This window comes from Drosophila montana, unplaced genomic scaffold, assembly GCF_035044405.1.
Source record: "Drosophila montana isolate Dmon_TW-CO22-7 unplaced genomic scaffold, ASM3504440v1 contig_778_1, whole genome shotgun sequence".
In the NCBI taxonomy this organism is placed as follows: Eukaryota; Metazoa; Arthropoda; class Insecta; order Diptera; family Drosophilidae; genus Drosophila; species Drosophila montana.
The window spans coordinates 144,286-156,622 of NW_026999074.1; the positions used below are offsets into that span (position 1 = coordinate 144,286).

General features: G+C 41.6%; 3 protein-coding genes across 3 annotated transcripts; 2 read left to right on the forward strand and 1 right to left on the reverse strand.

Moving 5' to 3' along the window:
- Window positions 1–668: 668 nt before the first annotated feature.
- On the forward strand, window positions 669–1,139 carry E(spl)m4-BFM (Enhancer of split m4, Bearded family member). Its single transcript, XM_064698513.1, has one exon. The coding sequence runs from the start codon at window positions 669–671 to the stop codon at window positions 1,137–1,139; it is 471 nt and encodes a 156-aa protein (XP_064554583.1).
- Window positions 1,140–2,857: 1,718 nt separating this feature from the next.
- E(spl)m3-HLH (Enhancer of split m3, helix-loop-helix) lies at window positions 2,858–4,095 on the reverse strand. Its single transcript, XM_064698428.1, has one exon. The coding sequence runs from the start codon at window positions 3,947–3,949 to the stop codon at window positions 3,290–3,292; it is 660 nt and encodes a 219-aa protein (XP_064554498.1). The 5' UTR covers window positions 3,950–4,095; the 3' UTR covers window positions 2,858–3,289.
- A 5,735-nt stretch (window positions 4,096–9,830) lies between these two features.
- E(spl)m2-BFM (Enhancer of split m2, Bearded family member) lies at window positions 9,831–10,888 on the forward strand. The gene has a single exon (XM_064698446.1). The coding sequence runs from the start codon at window positions 10,022–10,024 to the stop codon at window positions 10,718–10,720; it is 699 nt and encodes a 232-aa protein (XP_064554516.1). The 5' UTR covers window positions 9,831–10,021; the 3' UTR covers window positions 10,721–10,888.
- Window positions 10,889–12,337: the final 1,449 nt, after the last annotated feature.

Below are 12,337 nucleotides of genomic sequence, written 5' to 3' on the forward strand. Positions count from 1 at the left end.
GCACACGTGTTCAAGACCCGAAAAAGGGATTTCTATGCCAACCAAAACGAGATAAGTGCATAGAGAGCTGCCAGCAGCAGCAACAACAACAACAACAACGATAACAACTGAGGAGCGTATAAAAACCAAAAGTGATCAGCAAAAAGATTCTTTTTTTTTTTGGTTGTTGTTGTTGTTCCTGTTTTCAATAGGCTCGAAAAAGGATCCTTCGAAAAACTGTGGGAACTGGTAGAAAGTCTCGCTTCTCACGATCCTGGCGCAGGATAAAATTGCCATACACAAGAAGCAGGTGCGAGCGATCCAGCATGACATGCCTTCACACTCCAACGCATGCAGGTTAATGGCGTGCAGGTCCGTCCCAGCGGTCCGTTTCGAAACACACCTGCCGTTTTTTTGTGTGCATGTGTGCGAGTGTGTGTGCTCAGGATTTTCTCGTTTACTCGTTTTGTCTGTGCACGTATCCTTGTACTTTCCCACACTCGCACAGTATCTGGTGTATCTTTCTGGCTGCCTGCCTCTACCCTCGCTGTACCGACTTGCTGTCGGCTTGGGTTTCGTTTTGGTCCTGTGCGGGTATAAAAGGCAGCAGTTTCAGAGGATCAGACATCATTCGAGCACTACGCTTCGTACAGCAAACAACTCAGCTAAAACGCAAAAATAAATTCAAAATGTGCCAGAGCCAGAACATCGTCAACAACATGAACATCAAATCGAACAAGAAATCCTACAGCGTGAAGAAGCTGCTGCAGAAGATCTTCAAACAGCATCAGCAACAGGTCGAGGAGCAGCAGAACATGCAAAACACACACAAGGCCAACTCTTTGGAATCTCTGGAGTCCATTGAGAACAGCCGCAATGCCGATCTTGAGTCCATCGCCAACAAATCCTGCGCCGCTTCGCTGGAATCCTATGAGAACGAAGCCAATGAGCGTCTCTCCGCCTCCTGCGAAATGGAAGACTACGAGCTCGAGCAAATGCCCACTGTGCCAGTACACTTTGTGCGCACCGCTCATGGCACCTTCTTCTGGACCGCCGCCTCCGATCTGCCCGCCGACAACGATCTCGTCGAGCCACTGTACTGCAGCACCGCCAACGAAATAGCCGTCGCCCAGTTCCAGGATCGTTGGGTGCAAGCCTAAACAAGCGTTTGGTCAGCCAAACACACACGCAACAATGTCTTCCATTTGGGGCCAGCGGTTCCAGCTTCCTGCTTTAAGGCGTCTTCTGTTAATTTTTTGACAAATATGAAAACAAAATTAACTGCAAGTCGCTCAACACTCAACTGAGCTTTACAAAATTGTGATAAATTTTAATTCATATTTTTACAAAAATATATATACAATTTAAATGAAAAAACAACCGATTTTCGATCTCATTCCCAAATGGCATTCAATTATCAATTTTCAGCTACCCCTAAAACAACACTACTTAATAACCTTTGCATAACTGCAAGCCATTGTTAAATTGGGTGACTCATTGGCCGCCGGCTAATCCATTGGCCAACACTTTGTAACCATCGCTTGTTTGTTCGGGTCTACCTGTGCTGGGCTCCTGCAGTCCCTGCTAAGCCAGGCTTATTGTTGATGTCTTTACCTGCGCGCAGGTAAATATCAGTGCGATAGCAACAGCATCCAACTTAAATTTAGGGGTTGATTTGTACAGGTCTAACCAGTTTTCGGGCCAATCAGAAAATAAACGAGACATCATTGATCGCGCCGGGTCCAATTAGACTGGGCAGTTATTTAATTATTTTACCGCTGACAAGAAGAAGCTCTGCAGAGATGCACAATTGATTGCATAAATGATTCAGGCATTCACATTATATGTGTATGTATCTATATCTGTATCTACATCTATTTACAGTAGCTACAAGCTCTTAATTGCTTCTGTGACGGCAACTTCAGATATGCTGATGTGCTTGTTGCATGAAATGTGAAGAGATGTTCGCCTGATAAAAGTAAAAGTCAACACAAACACGTGTGTGTGCTTGGGTGTCTGTGTGTGTGTGTGTGTGGCAGTAGATCGCATTTGAAATGGGAGCACTGGAGGTGGAGATATGTATAAGATTTGCTTTAAAATTCATTGAATGCATACTCAGCACACATTTCCTGCCAATAGATAAGCATGAAAAAACAACAGCGAATTTATGATCCAAAGCTTTGGTCGAATTTCAGATATATATAATATATATTTATATTATACATTGAGATATATTTTTATATATAATAGATTTGCGAGGCCCTTTATTATAATGTAAGCTTATCAATATATATTTACATATATGAAATGTATTTTTCAATAAAAGATTTAAAGATTCTTCTTATTAATCTATAAGTATGACTGATATTTTGAAACATTAAGAAAATTGTATTTCTTTTAAAATATAAAATATTTTAATAATTTGTAAAAAAAATTTTAATTTTTAATATTGTTAAATTTGTGCCATTATATAGTCTTGGTTTCATTTAGCAAACTTGCGAATCTTTCGAGAAAAATTGTTATCTATTGAGATAATCTCAGAAGTATAGTAAAAGGAGTTTTAATATTCTTCTAAGGGTATTTCTTTGCACTCAGACATGTATTTATACAGCTTTCTCAACGTATCCATCGAATCTGTGACTATTATATAATTATGAATGTATAGAATTATAAAACCAATTTAAGTGACTAAAAATGGTTAATTATTCTTCAAAATAAACAGAGTTTTAATAGAAAATTAAATTAAATTATGAAAAGCTTACTCTCGTTAAAAATATTCCAATTGGGATATAATGGGAATAATAAATTCTTTTAATAGGCTGAAATTCGTTTTGTGAATAAAAATATACATAAGTTGTCTATGATATGAGAACTTTTGTTTATTCATATTTAGTTCCTAATTTAACATTTATAAATTATTTAAAGCTTAATTTAGTTAATTTGATAAGACGCTTTCACTTATGAACATCGCAAACATTTAACTCTAGAAAACTTTAGCAAAATTATTAGGAAGTCAGCGCAATCAAAGTGTATTGAAGCACGACGTACTTTAGTTATATCACAGTTGAAATACAAAATTTACAAATATTATCAAAATAAACTTAAAAGTATTTAAAAACAATGCACAGTGCAACAAAATCATGCGTTTTGATGCGACAATTTGCTTTGGAAGACAACGGATTTTGCTGTAGTTGTTTGCTGCTGCTGATAATGGCTGCAGCGAACGGTTAATAGCCATTTGGAATACTAAAGATAAGATCTAGAAATTAGATGATGTCGCCAGGAATGCAGGCAGCCAGCCACCAGTTGATTACCAGGGCCGCCAGACGGGCTCTGAGGCGCCCGACTCCTGCGAGCTAACCGACGCCGTTTCGGATAGCGCTGTGCCATCCACGGATGTCACATCGATTAGTTCGTCCTTGCCCGCCAGGAAGGCGCTGTAACTGGCAGCGGCAGCGGCGCCGTAACCGCCCAGCAGCGGAAAGGCTAAACGTCCTGAGGCGTACCCGACGGCGGGCTGTTGCTGTTGTTGTTGTTGCAGCAATTGGGATTGCAGCTCAATTAGTCGCGTCGATAGAAACTTCATAATCTTGCGGCCAATCTCATCGGTTTGCTGCGTCTGCAGCAGCACTTGTGTTATCTGATCGGCAGCATGAACATAACCGGAGCGAAAGGACTCGACGTGGGCGGCGCTGGTGCTGGGGGCAGCTACATTCCCGCCGCCAGCGCTGCCGACGGCCTGTAGCGAGAGGCCGCCGCGCTGCTTGAGTTTGCGCATATGATCCACCGTTAGCTCGAGTATGTCGGCCTTCTCGAGGCGCGTGACATGCTCGCCCTCCTGCTGCAGGCACTCCACCATCAAATCCTTGAGATCATCGAGGCACTTGTTGATGCGCGCACGTCGCTTGCGCTCCAACAGCGGCTTCATCACCTTCCGGTACTGATACGTCTTGGACATCTCCATGACCATGTTGTGATTCGAATCACGTTCACTATTTCTGTTACAGTTTTGATTTTTGGCTTGAACCGAGCTACACGCACATATTCACGTCGATATCGTATTTTCTTTGGGGCGGTTGCGCGTGCGTCGCGCTTTGTGTTCCGTTCAACAGGCGGTACGTTTATGAAATGAGTGGCAAACAAGTTCCCAACGTTACTTTTATACGACGCTCTCCCTGCAGCGATTGGGCCTGAGCTCCCGCATGATCATTCACACACACATCCACACACACACACACATACGGAGCTGTGGTGGCTTTCGTGCCTTCGGTCTCGGCTCGGTAGCGGCACTCGGCAGCGCACACAAAGAGAGGCTACTATGAAGTCCGATGCAGGCACACGTTGGGGTTGGGGTTGCCAAGTTGCCAGGCAATCTACTGCACAGTGGGTTGTAGCTGAACAAAGACGTGCTAGTATAGTTGGAAAATTTTGAGTTGGTTAGCTGAATAAATATTCAAATATTGATATTTTTTCTTTCTCATAAACAAAAGATTTGGTCTTAACCTGATTTTACTTATTTTGTTCTACAAATTTATCATATTTTATATGTATCCAATTTTGTTTCAATTATTTCTATATTTATGAGAAATCGGGAAAATAATTATATATTAATATATCTTTGCAAAACATCCGCTGCATACTTTTGAGAGCACGTATGTATCACATAAAAGCTATACCTGATTAAAATAAGTACGTAATTATTTGGATAAGGATTTCAAATCAATGAAAATGTTCGTATATCTCACTTATTTATTTAAAACAGTCTCAAAATTAGCTCGATTCGATTGTGTTCTTATAAATTAAATATTTGAGTATTCCTTAAAGTATGCAACGAACTGCTTTAATTATTTATTTCTTAACTTTTTTTTGAGAATACCAAATCCAGAATAGACTGAGTAAATAGAAATGTTTTTTTAATTTTCCGTAAGTTGCATAACCAAACGTTTTCATGTACTATTTTTAGAATATATAAAAAAACTAATTTTAAACATCATCAAAACATAATGTTTCCCAACCCTGATTTATTATTAATAAATTAGAGCAATAAATAATTTTTTTCAATTTAAATGATTTACTATTTACAAGCTTAACTTCAGATTAAATATGTTTATTGTTCTCTTTGTTTGTATAAATGGTTGTGCTTCTCAATGATAGACTCTTCGGAGACTTAAGGAGTCTGGCAAATCTCTCCTATTGTCGTATCTGCTGAACGTGTTCCAACAAATATGTCTATGGCCATTTAAGCCCCATTGGATAATCTGATCTAACAATCAATCTTCCAATAATATTACACTGGGCCCACTGTGCGATCTTTGGCATATTATTGCGCCAGTTTACGAAATCGAGCGCCTCGACAACACTGCTTAACTGCTGCCTTTGGATGAGCGTGAGCGAGAGAGCGTGCCCTGTTGCGCTCTGGCGCGCGTCGTCGTCTTCAAAAATGGATTGCCGAGTGAGTCGCAGTCGGGGCTTTAGATTTTGGATTTGGAATGAGAATGGGTCTGCGCGTGGCTCTCAGTGCGCCGTCGATGTTGCCGCTGCTGTCGCCGTCGCCGTCGCCGTTGCCATCGTCCATGTCATACTTATTGTCAATGATGACAGTTGCGCTGCTGCTTCAGCGGCGGCTCCTATTCGTCGTCTGCGGCTCTTGGGCTCTTTGGTGCTCTCACTTACACACACACACATATGCATATGAACAAATGGGAGCCTACTACGACTGCGACTGGGACAGCGGCTGAGAGTGTGTGTTGTGTTGTGTTGTGCCTACTTTACGAGACCGTGGGAAACAGATTTGTCGTGTGTTTCCCACACGTTGGACGGATGGCTGGATTGTGATGCGATCCGATGGATTGCTGAAATGTTTTGCTGCTTGTTGTTGTTTTTGTTGTTGTTGTTGTTGCTGCTGCTGGTTGTTGCTGATGATTGCTGTTGTTGTTGTTGCGGCTGCCGCTTGTTTGGGGGGCTTTAACTCGCGCAATTATGTCGCATGCTTGGCTGATGATGATGACTGCGACAACTACGACAACAAAAACAACAACAACAACAAAACTATGACAACAACATTGAGTGGCTAGCATTTCGTTGAAGCGTATCGATTAAGCGTAACAGTTTCCAGCTTTCCTTACAGCATTGGGGTTCCCAAAACTTTTGCATAGCTTAAGTTGTCGCCTCCGTTCAACGCAATAAACTTCAACATCCGGTTGTCGTTCTAAGATGATGTTTTATTCCAGCTTTTCGCTGATCTCGGCTACAGCGACTGGGCAGCTGCCGGCTGGACAGCCGGGCAGCCCTGACACTATGTGTATAAAATGTTGCCTGTTTTTTATTTATCGCCATCACAGCAATATGACACTTGTAATTTTTTTGTTTTTTGCCAGCCCAAGCAGTTCCCATGATGCTGCAGAATCTCTGGTTTGTTTGTTTGTCTTTTGCCCATGACTTCCGTTAGCCGTTGTTTGTGGTTGCTGGCTTGGCCTTTTATTTTTCTGCTGACTTCGAACAGCAGCAACAATAATAACAACAACAACAGTTACAACAATAACAGCAGAGTCAGCTTACAAGCTGACTTAACTTTCAACTTTGTTGTCACACGTGTCGTATGAGTAACGCAGTTGCATCCAATCACACGGCGCATGCAGAGCACACACGCACACACACAAATATACACATGCATACAGCGAATCACAGCAGCCACAAGCCACAGCCAAAAACCATTTTCAACTAACCTCAATGCACACTAATTGCTTGTCATATATATTTTTAAGCTTTGCGCCAACTTTGCGCAAAACTCGTTGCCTCGTTGCCTGGTTGCCGCATTGCCGCTTTGGTCGCCTGCCGTGTGAACCAAAAGCCAAAAGCCAAATAGAGGCTTGTGGCTCAAAAGTCTGAAATTGCTAAAAACACAAGATCGAAGCTTAAATACTCTGCCAGAATGTTCTGTCAGCTCCCAAATAGTACTTATTGGGTATATAAACATTTTAACAATTTTATTAATTGCCTTACAAATTGTATGTAAAGGCTTTAAGTTACCAGTTCCAAAAACATTCAGAAAATTCTTTATTATTTTATGAGGCACTAACGTTTTCTTACCTTAGTTTTTATAACTTGCTGGCTCAAAAAAAAGAGGGTATCCCTAAGTCTAAAAACATTTTGGATATTTGACAAAATACTGTTTACTGCCGCAATATAAGGAACACTTCATTCTACTGAAATGCTTTTATCTATTTTTTTTTTTAGAAATTTGACCATGAACATCAACCATCATTTACAACACTGTTTACAAGCTTATAAACAGTATTTTTAGCTATTAATACTTTTTGCTATAGCAAGAATACGCGAGGTATTGGCAAAAATAACTTTGCAAAGCAATTAAAAGCTTTTAGCCATAATAAATATATTGCGTAAATACATTAAACAACTTTGTGAAGAAGTATGAGCTTCATGAAGGATCAAAAATGCATCAAGGGAAACAACAACAGTTATTTAAAAATAGTTCTGATCCGTCTCTAATGAAGCAGAATTTGATATAAAGCTTGTAAAGTTTTTACTTGCTCACCTATTTTAATTAATTGTTTTTTAGAATTATCACGCATGAAAACTGCGCCCTATACGCAAGTTCATTTAATCACTGTTTTTAACTTCGACCAGATATTATGCATATGTACATCACCCAAAGAAAGGGTATAAAATAGCAAAGACACCAACTCGGTATAAGTCTGTCCCATCTGTCTACCAATAAGGCGTTAAGGCAGGCGCATGCGCAGCCCGGCCAGAGACAGAGGCGCTGTTGGAGCTGGAGCTGCCACAAGAGCGTCTTAGTTGCTGTTGCAGTTGCAGTCATAGTCAGAGTCAGAGATGGAGTCAAAGTCGCTTTCAATTTAGCAAACGTGCACTTCAAAGCTAGGCGCTGATTGGGGGCAAATGTGCGGGGCAACGATGCCGTCGTCGTCGTCGTCGACGTGCTGCGGAGAGTTCAAGATTAATGGCGACCAAAGCGATGGAGACGGTGGCTCACAAGCTGCAGGCGTGCGGTGTACACGCGATTGGCACGAGTTTGTTGCATTTGGCCCGCGGCTAGTCGAACGGGCCAGGCTCTGTTTCGCTCTACGGCCAGGCTGACTGGGCCGACTAGTTTTCGAGAATAGGCCCGGCGCTGGTTTTTGTGTGGGAAAGAGCAAAGGACTGTTGTGGAATCAGGTCACGGCCTCATTAGATCTGTCTTTGTGCGGAGCGTGTGAACAACATGTTATAATCCCCACGGCTAGGATCGACAGGCTCATAAAATGAACTTATCAGCGCCGGGGCTCAGAGCCTTGATTATAAATGACAACAAACAGGCGAACAAGTAGCAATAACAGCTGCTCTCGACAACATCAACAGCAGCAGCAGAAGCAACAACAAGACACCAAAAAATCACAAGAAAGGAAACAAAAATAATAACAACAACAACAACATTAACAACAATAGTGCCCGAAAACCCAAAAACCCGAACAACCCAAGTGAAATTCTTATAAGCCCTTTCCCACACTCGCAACGGTGCGCCGCCTGCGCCAGGACGGAAATGCACAGCGTCTTAGTTTACAGGGGCCACAATGGAACAGGTGCAGCTGCTGCCCCCAGTGAGGACTGTGCAAGCAAAATGGCTACGTCACTGCGCCCAATCGGCTTCAGCTGGACAAGCAGCAACCAGCAACAACTAGTGGGCCCTGGCTCTGGCCCCGGCTTCGGGTACCGTGTGAATGTGAAAACAAAGTCAGTCGTGCATAAATGACGGAACAGGCGATGCACAGTGGTTCCAAACCAATTTAATGTGCACAATAAGGTGCACTTTTTTCAGTTAAGTATTTGTAATTGAATATTCGAACAGGAAACGCGTATGAGACTCTCTCTTCATATACTTAACAGGTTATTTTTTTAATCAATCCATAAGCATCATGATGAAGAGAAAAGAGATACATTTATCTGTATCTAATACCTCTGCTAATTAAGTATTAAAAAAATCTTTTGAAATGTATTCATTTTTGTGGTATTAACTTCATTAGTTCGTTTATACATTCCTGATTTTATATTCCTTTTCTCTCATTAATAAAATAAACTTAAGGACTTATACTTACTTAAGGACTTATACATGTATATGTATGTATATACATGTATATATATGTTTACATAGCTCATGCTTGCATTTTATTCTTATGGTAATCAATTTAACTAACAATAAATATTTTAGCACACCGTGTGAGCAATTTGATTTAAGAAGCGTATTTTTATTACGATAAGGCGATTACTATAGAATTCGCATAAGAACAGACTTAGTTTGCTAGTTGTAAATATGTTCCTAGGCAATTTTTATGTTTTATTTTAGTTTTTCAAAATATTTTTACTACTTTATTAAAGCGGGGTTTTTGTATGCATTTGCATAAGTATTATCATAAGAAAAGATATATACGGCATATTTTAATAGTTTGTTACTTTTTGTTTACCTTTTACGGCTAAGTTGAACTCTATTGAAATCCAATCAGTTCTTTGGTAAACAATATTCGTTTGATTTGTTGCACCACTGCACCAAGGTGCAGCCGGCGTCGTCTTCATCTACCTGCAGCCAAAACTCATCAAGCGGCCCTTGTCGATTGTACGTGCATGGGAAAAGTACACACAAGCTTGTGGATTCCTGTTGGAATTTATTTGGGAAATACGCGCACATAAAAAGCAGCTCCCTCTCCCTCATCATCATCGATGGGAATAAGTGTCTGCAAGTGTGTGTGTGTGTGTGTGTCTGTATAGTTGTGGTTGTGTCTGCATGAGAGTGCACTCAAATTTCGTACGGTGCTCGTTGCTTGGCCTGGGCTCGTGAGATCAGCCGGCATACGATTTCACTCTTGACTGGCCATTGGCAGCGCTGCGGCAGCGCCTCATATATAAATATGAGCGCCGGATGGCGCAGCAGCATCAGAAAACGAACGACTCTCGCGAGGTGCGCACACGCAACGCTCGCTGCTGAAACAACCACGTTGAACGAGCCGAAAGCTGCCACAAAGCTATCGCCATGTATCTGGATACAAAAAACTTGACAGCTGGCAGCAGCAACAGCAACAACAACACAACAGCAACAACAGTTTTAACGGCGCCCAAAACGGGGCGACGCATGCGCAAAGTTTGGCAGCCGCTGCGACGACTGCTGACAGTGGGCGGAAAGGGCAGGCCCGCGTCTCAGCCCCATCCCAACAATGTGGATCTCAATAATACACAGATGCTGCCTCCGCTGGAGCTGCTGCACACAGATGACAACGACAGCAAAACAACGCCCGATGAGACTATCAACAAGTTCGCCGAGCTGCGCCTGCAGCAGGTGCACGAGGAGCTAACACAGACACCACCACCGCCTAATACGCCCACGCTGATCAGCAGCGTCTATGTGGAGAAGGCCAGCACACAGAGCTGCAATGCTTGCCAGCATGGACGCAACTGTCAGCACACACATCACACAACCACCAGCATCAGCAGAAGCAGCAGCAACAACAATAGTCACAACCTAACGGCAAATTTAGTGCCCCAGTCCACGCCCAGCTCAACGCCCACGCCCACGTCAACGCCCACGCTGTGGGACCTGCAGCTGCCGCTACAGTACATTAGCACCGACAACGGCACCTTCTTCTGGGCCAACACCCAGGAGCGCGTCGACGATGATCTGCTGCACGCCTGGCTCTGTCAAAGCTTTAGCCAATTGCCCGGCACGCTTTGCTAGCCGAGAGTCTCAAGTGTTGTTGCCCCTTGCAAAACCGATAACAGATCTCATTTTGGGGTGTTCGTGACTGGAACTCAGCATGACTCAAGCAGCCAACACACACCTGAGGCCAAGCATTGTGCACCCCAAATTCTTATTAGTTATTTGTTCACACAATTATTTATTTCCTTGCGCAATATTTACTTTGTCAATGTGATATCAATTTGCAAATAAATGAAAAACTATTGAAATACATGCATACTGCGAATTTACGTGGGGTGTACATAAATATTTCGGATTGTTGGTTCAACAAACTTCATTCTATTTTAAAATAAATTTATATTTACTTTTATCAAGCTTTATTTGAAAGCCGAATCGAAACAAATAAAAATTTGCAGACAGTCTTATATTACTAGCGGGTATAACCCGGCCTTGCCCGTGGCACGTATGTTATAAAATCAAAGTTTTCTAAAAGCTTTGAAAATGAATTTGAAACTGATCGGACGGGAATCAAACAAACTTAAAATTCACAAAAAAAAACGTTGAAATGCATTTTACACCGAAGGAGGTTAGGTTTTTTCGAAAAATGTGAAACACGTCTCAAATGATTTTTCTTATAGATCTTTGGAAATAAATTTGAGCACAAAACGTCATCCACCAAATCTTCGACCCCCATTTGCACCAAGGACGGATGGATTTTTAAAAAAGTGTGATGCACCCCTCAAATGAATTTGAACATAGATCTTTGAAAATGAGTTTGGGGCCGATCGGATGGTAAACAAAAAACTTTCATACAACCGTTTTCCGCCAATTTACTACTGTTGCGGGTGGAATTTCCCAATTCGCTGAAATACGTATTCATTAAGTTCTTATGGAGAGCTTTGAAAGCAAATCGGACACAACTTAAAACTTCGCACAAAAAATCTTTGAGTCGCATTCCACCCGAAAAAGTTTGGATTCTGCGAAAAGTGTGAAACACGTCTCAAATGATTTTTCTTATAGATCTTTGGAAATGAATTTGAGCGCGAAACGTCACCCACCAAATTTTTGACCTCCATTTCCACCAAGGAGGAACGGATTTTTCGAAAAGTGTGAAACACCCCTCAAATGAATTTGAACAAAGATCTTTGAAAATAAGTTTGAGGCCGATCGGATCGTTAACAAAAAATTTTCATACAACCGTTTTCCGCCAATTTACCACTCTTGCGGGTGGAATTTCCCAAATCGCTGAAATACGTGTTCATTAAGTTCTTATGGAGAGCTTGAAAATAAGTTTGAAGCAAATCGGACACAACTTAAAACTTCGCCCAAAAAATCTTTAAATCGCATTCCCCCCGAAGAAGTTTGAATTCTGCGAAAAGTGTGAAACACATATCAAATGATTATTCTTATAGATCTCTGGAAATGAATTTGAGGGCGAAACGTCACCCACCAAATCTTTGACCTCCATTTCCAGCAAGGAGGAACGTATTTTTCGAAAAGTGTGAAACACCCCTTAAATGAATTTGAACAAAGATCTTTGAAAATAAGTTTGAGGCCGATCGGATGGTAAACAAAAAACTTTCATACAACCGTTTTCCGCCAATTTACCACTGTTGCGGGTGGAATTTCCCAAATCGCTGAAATACGTGTTCATTA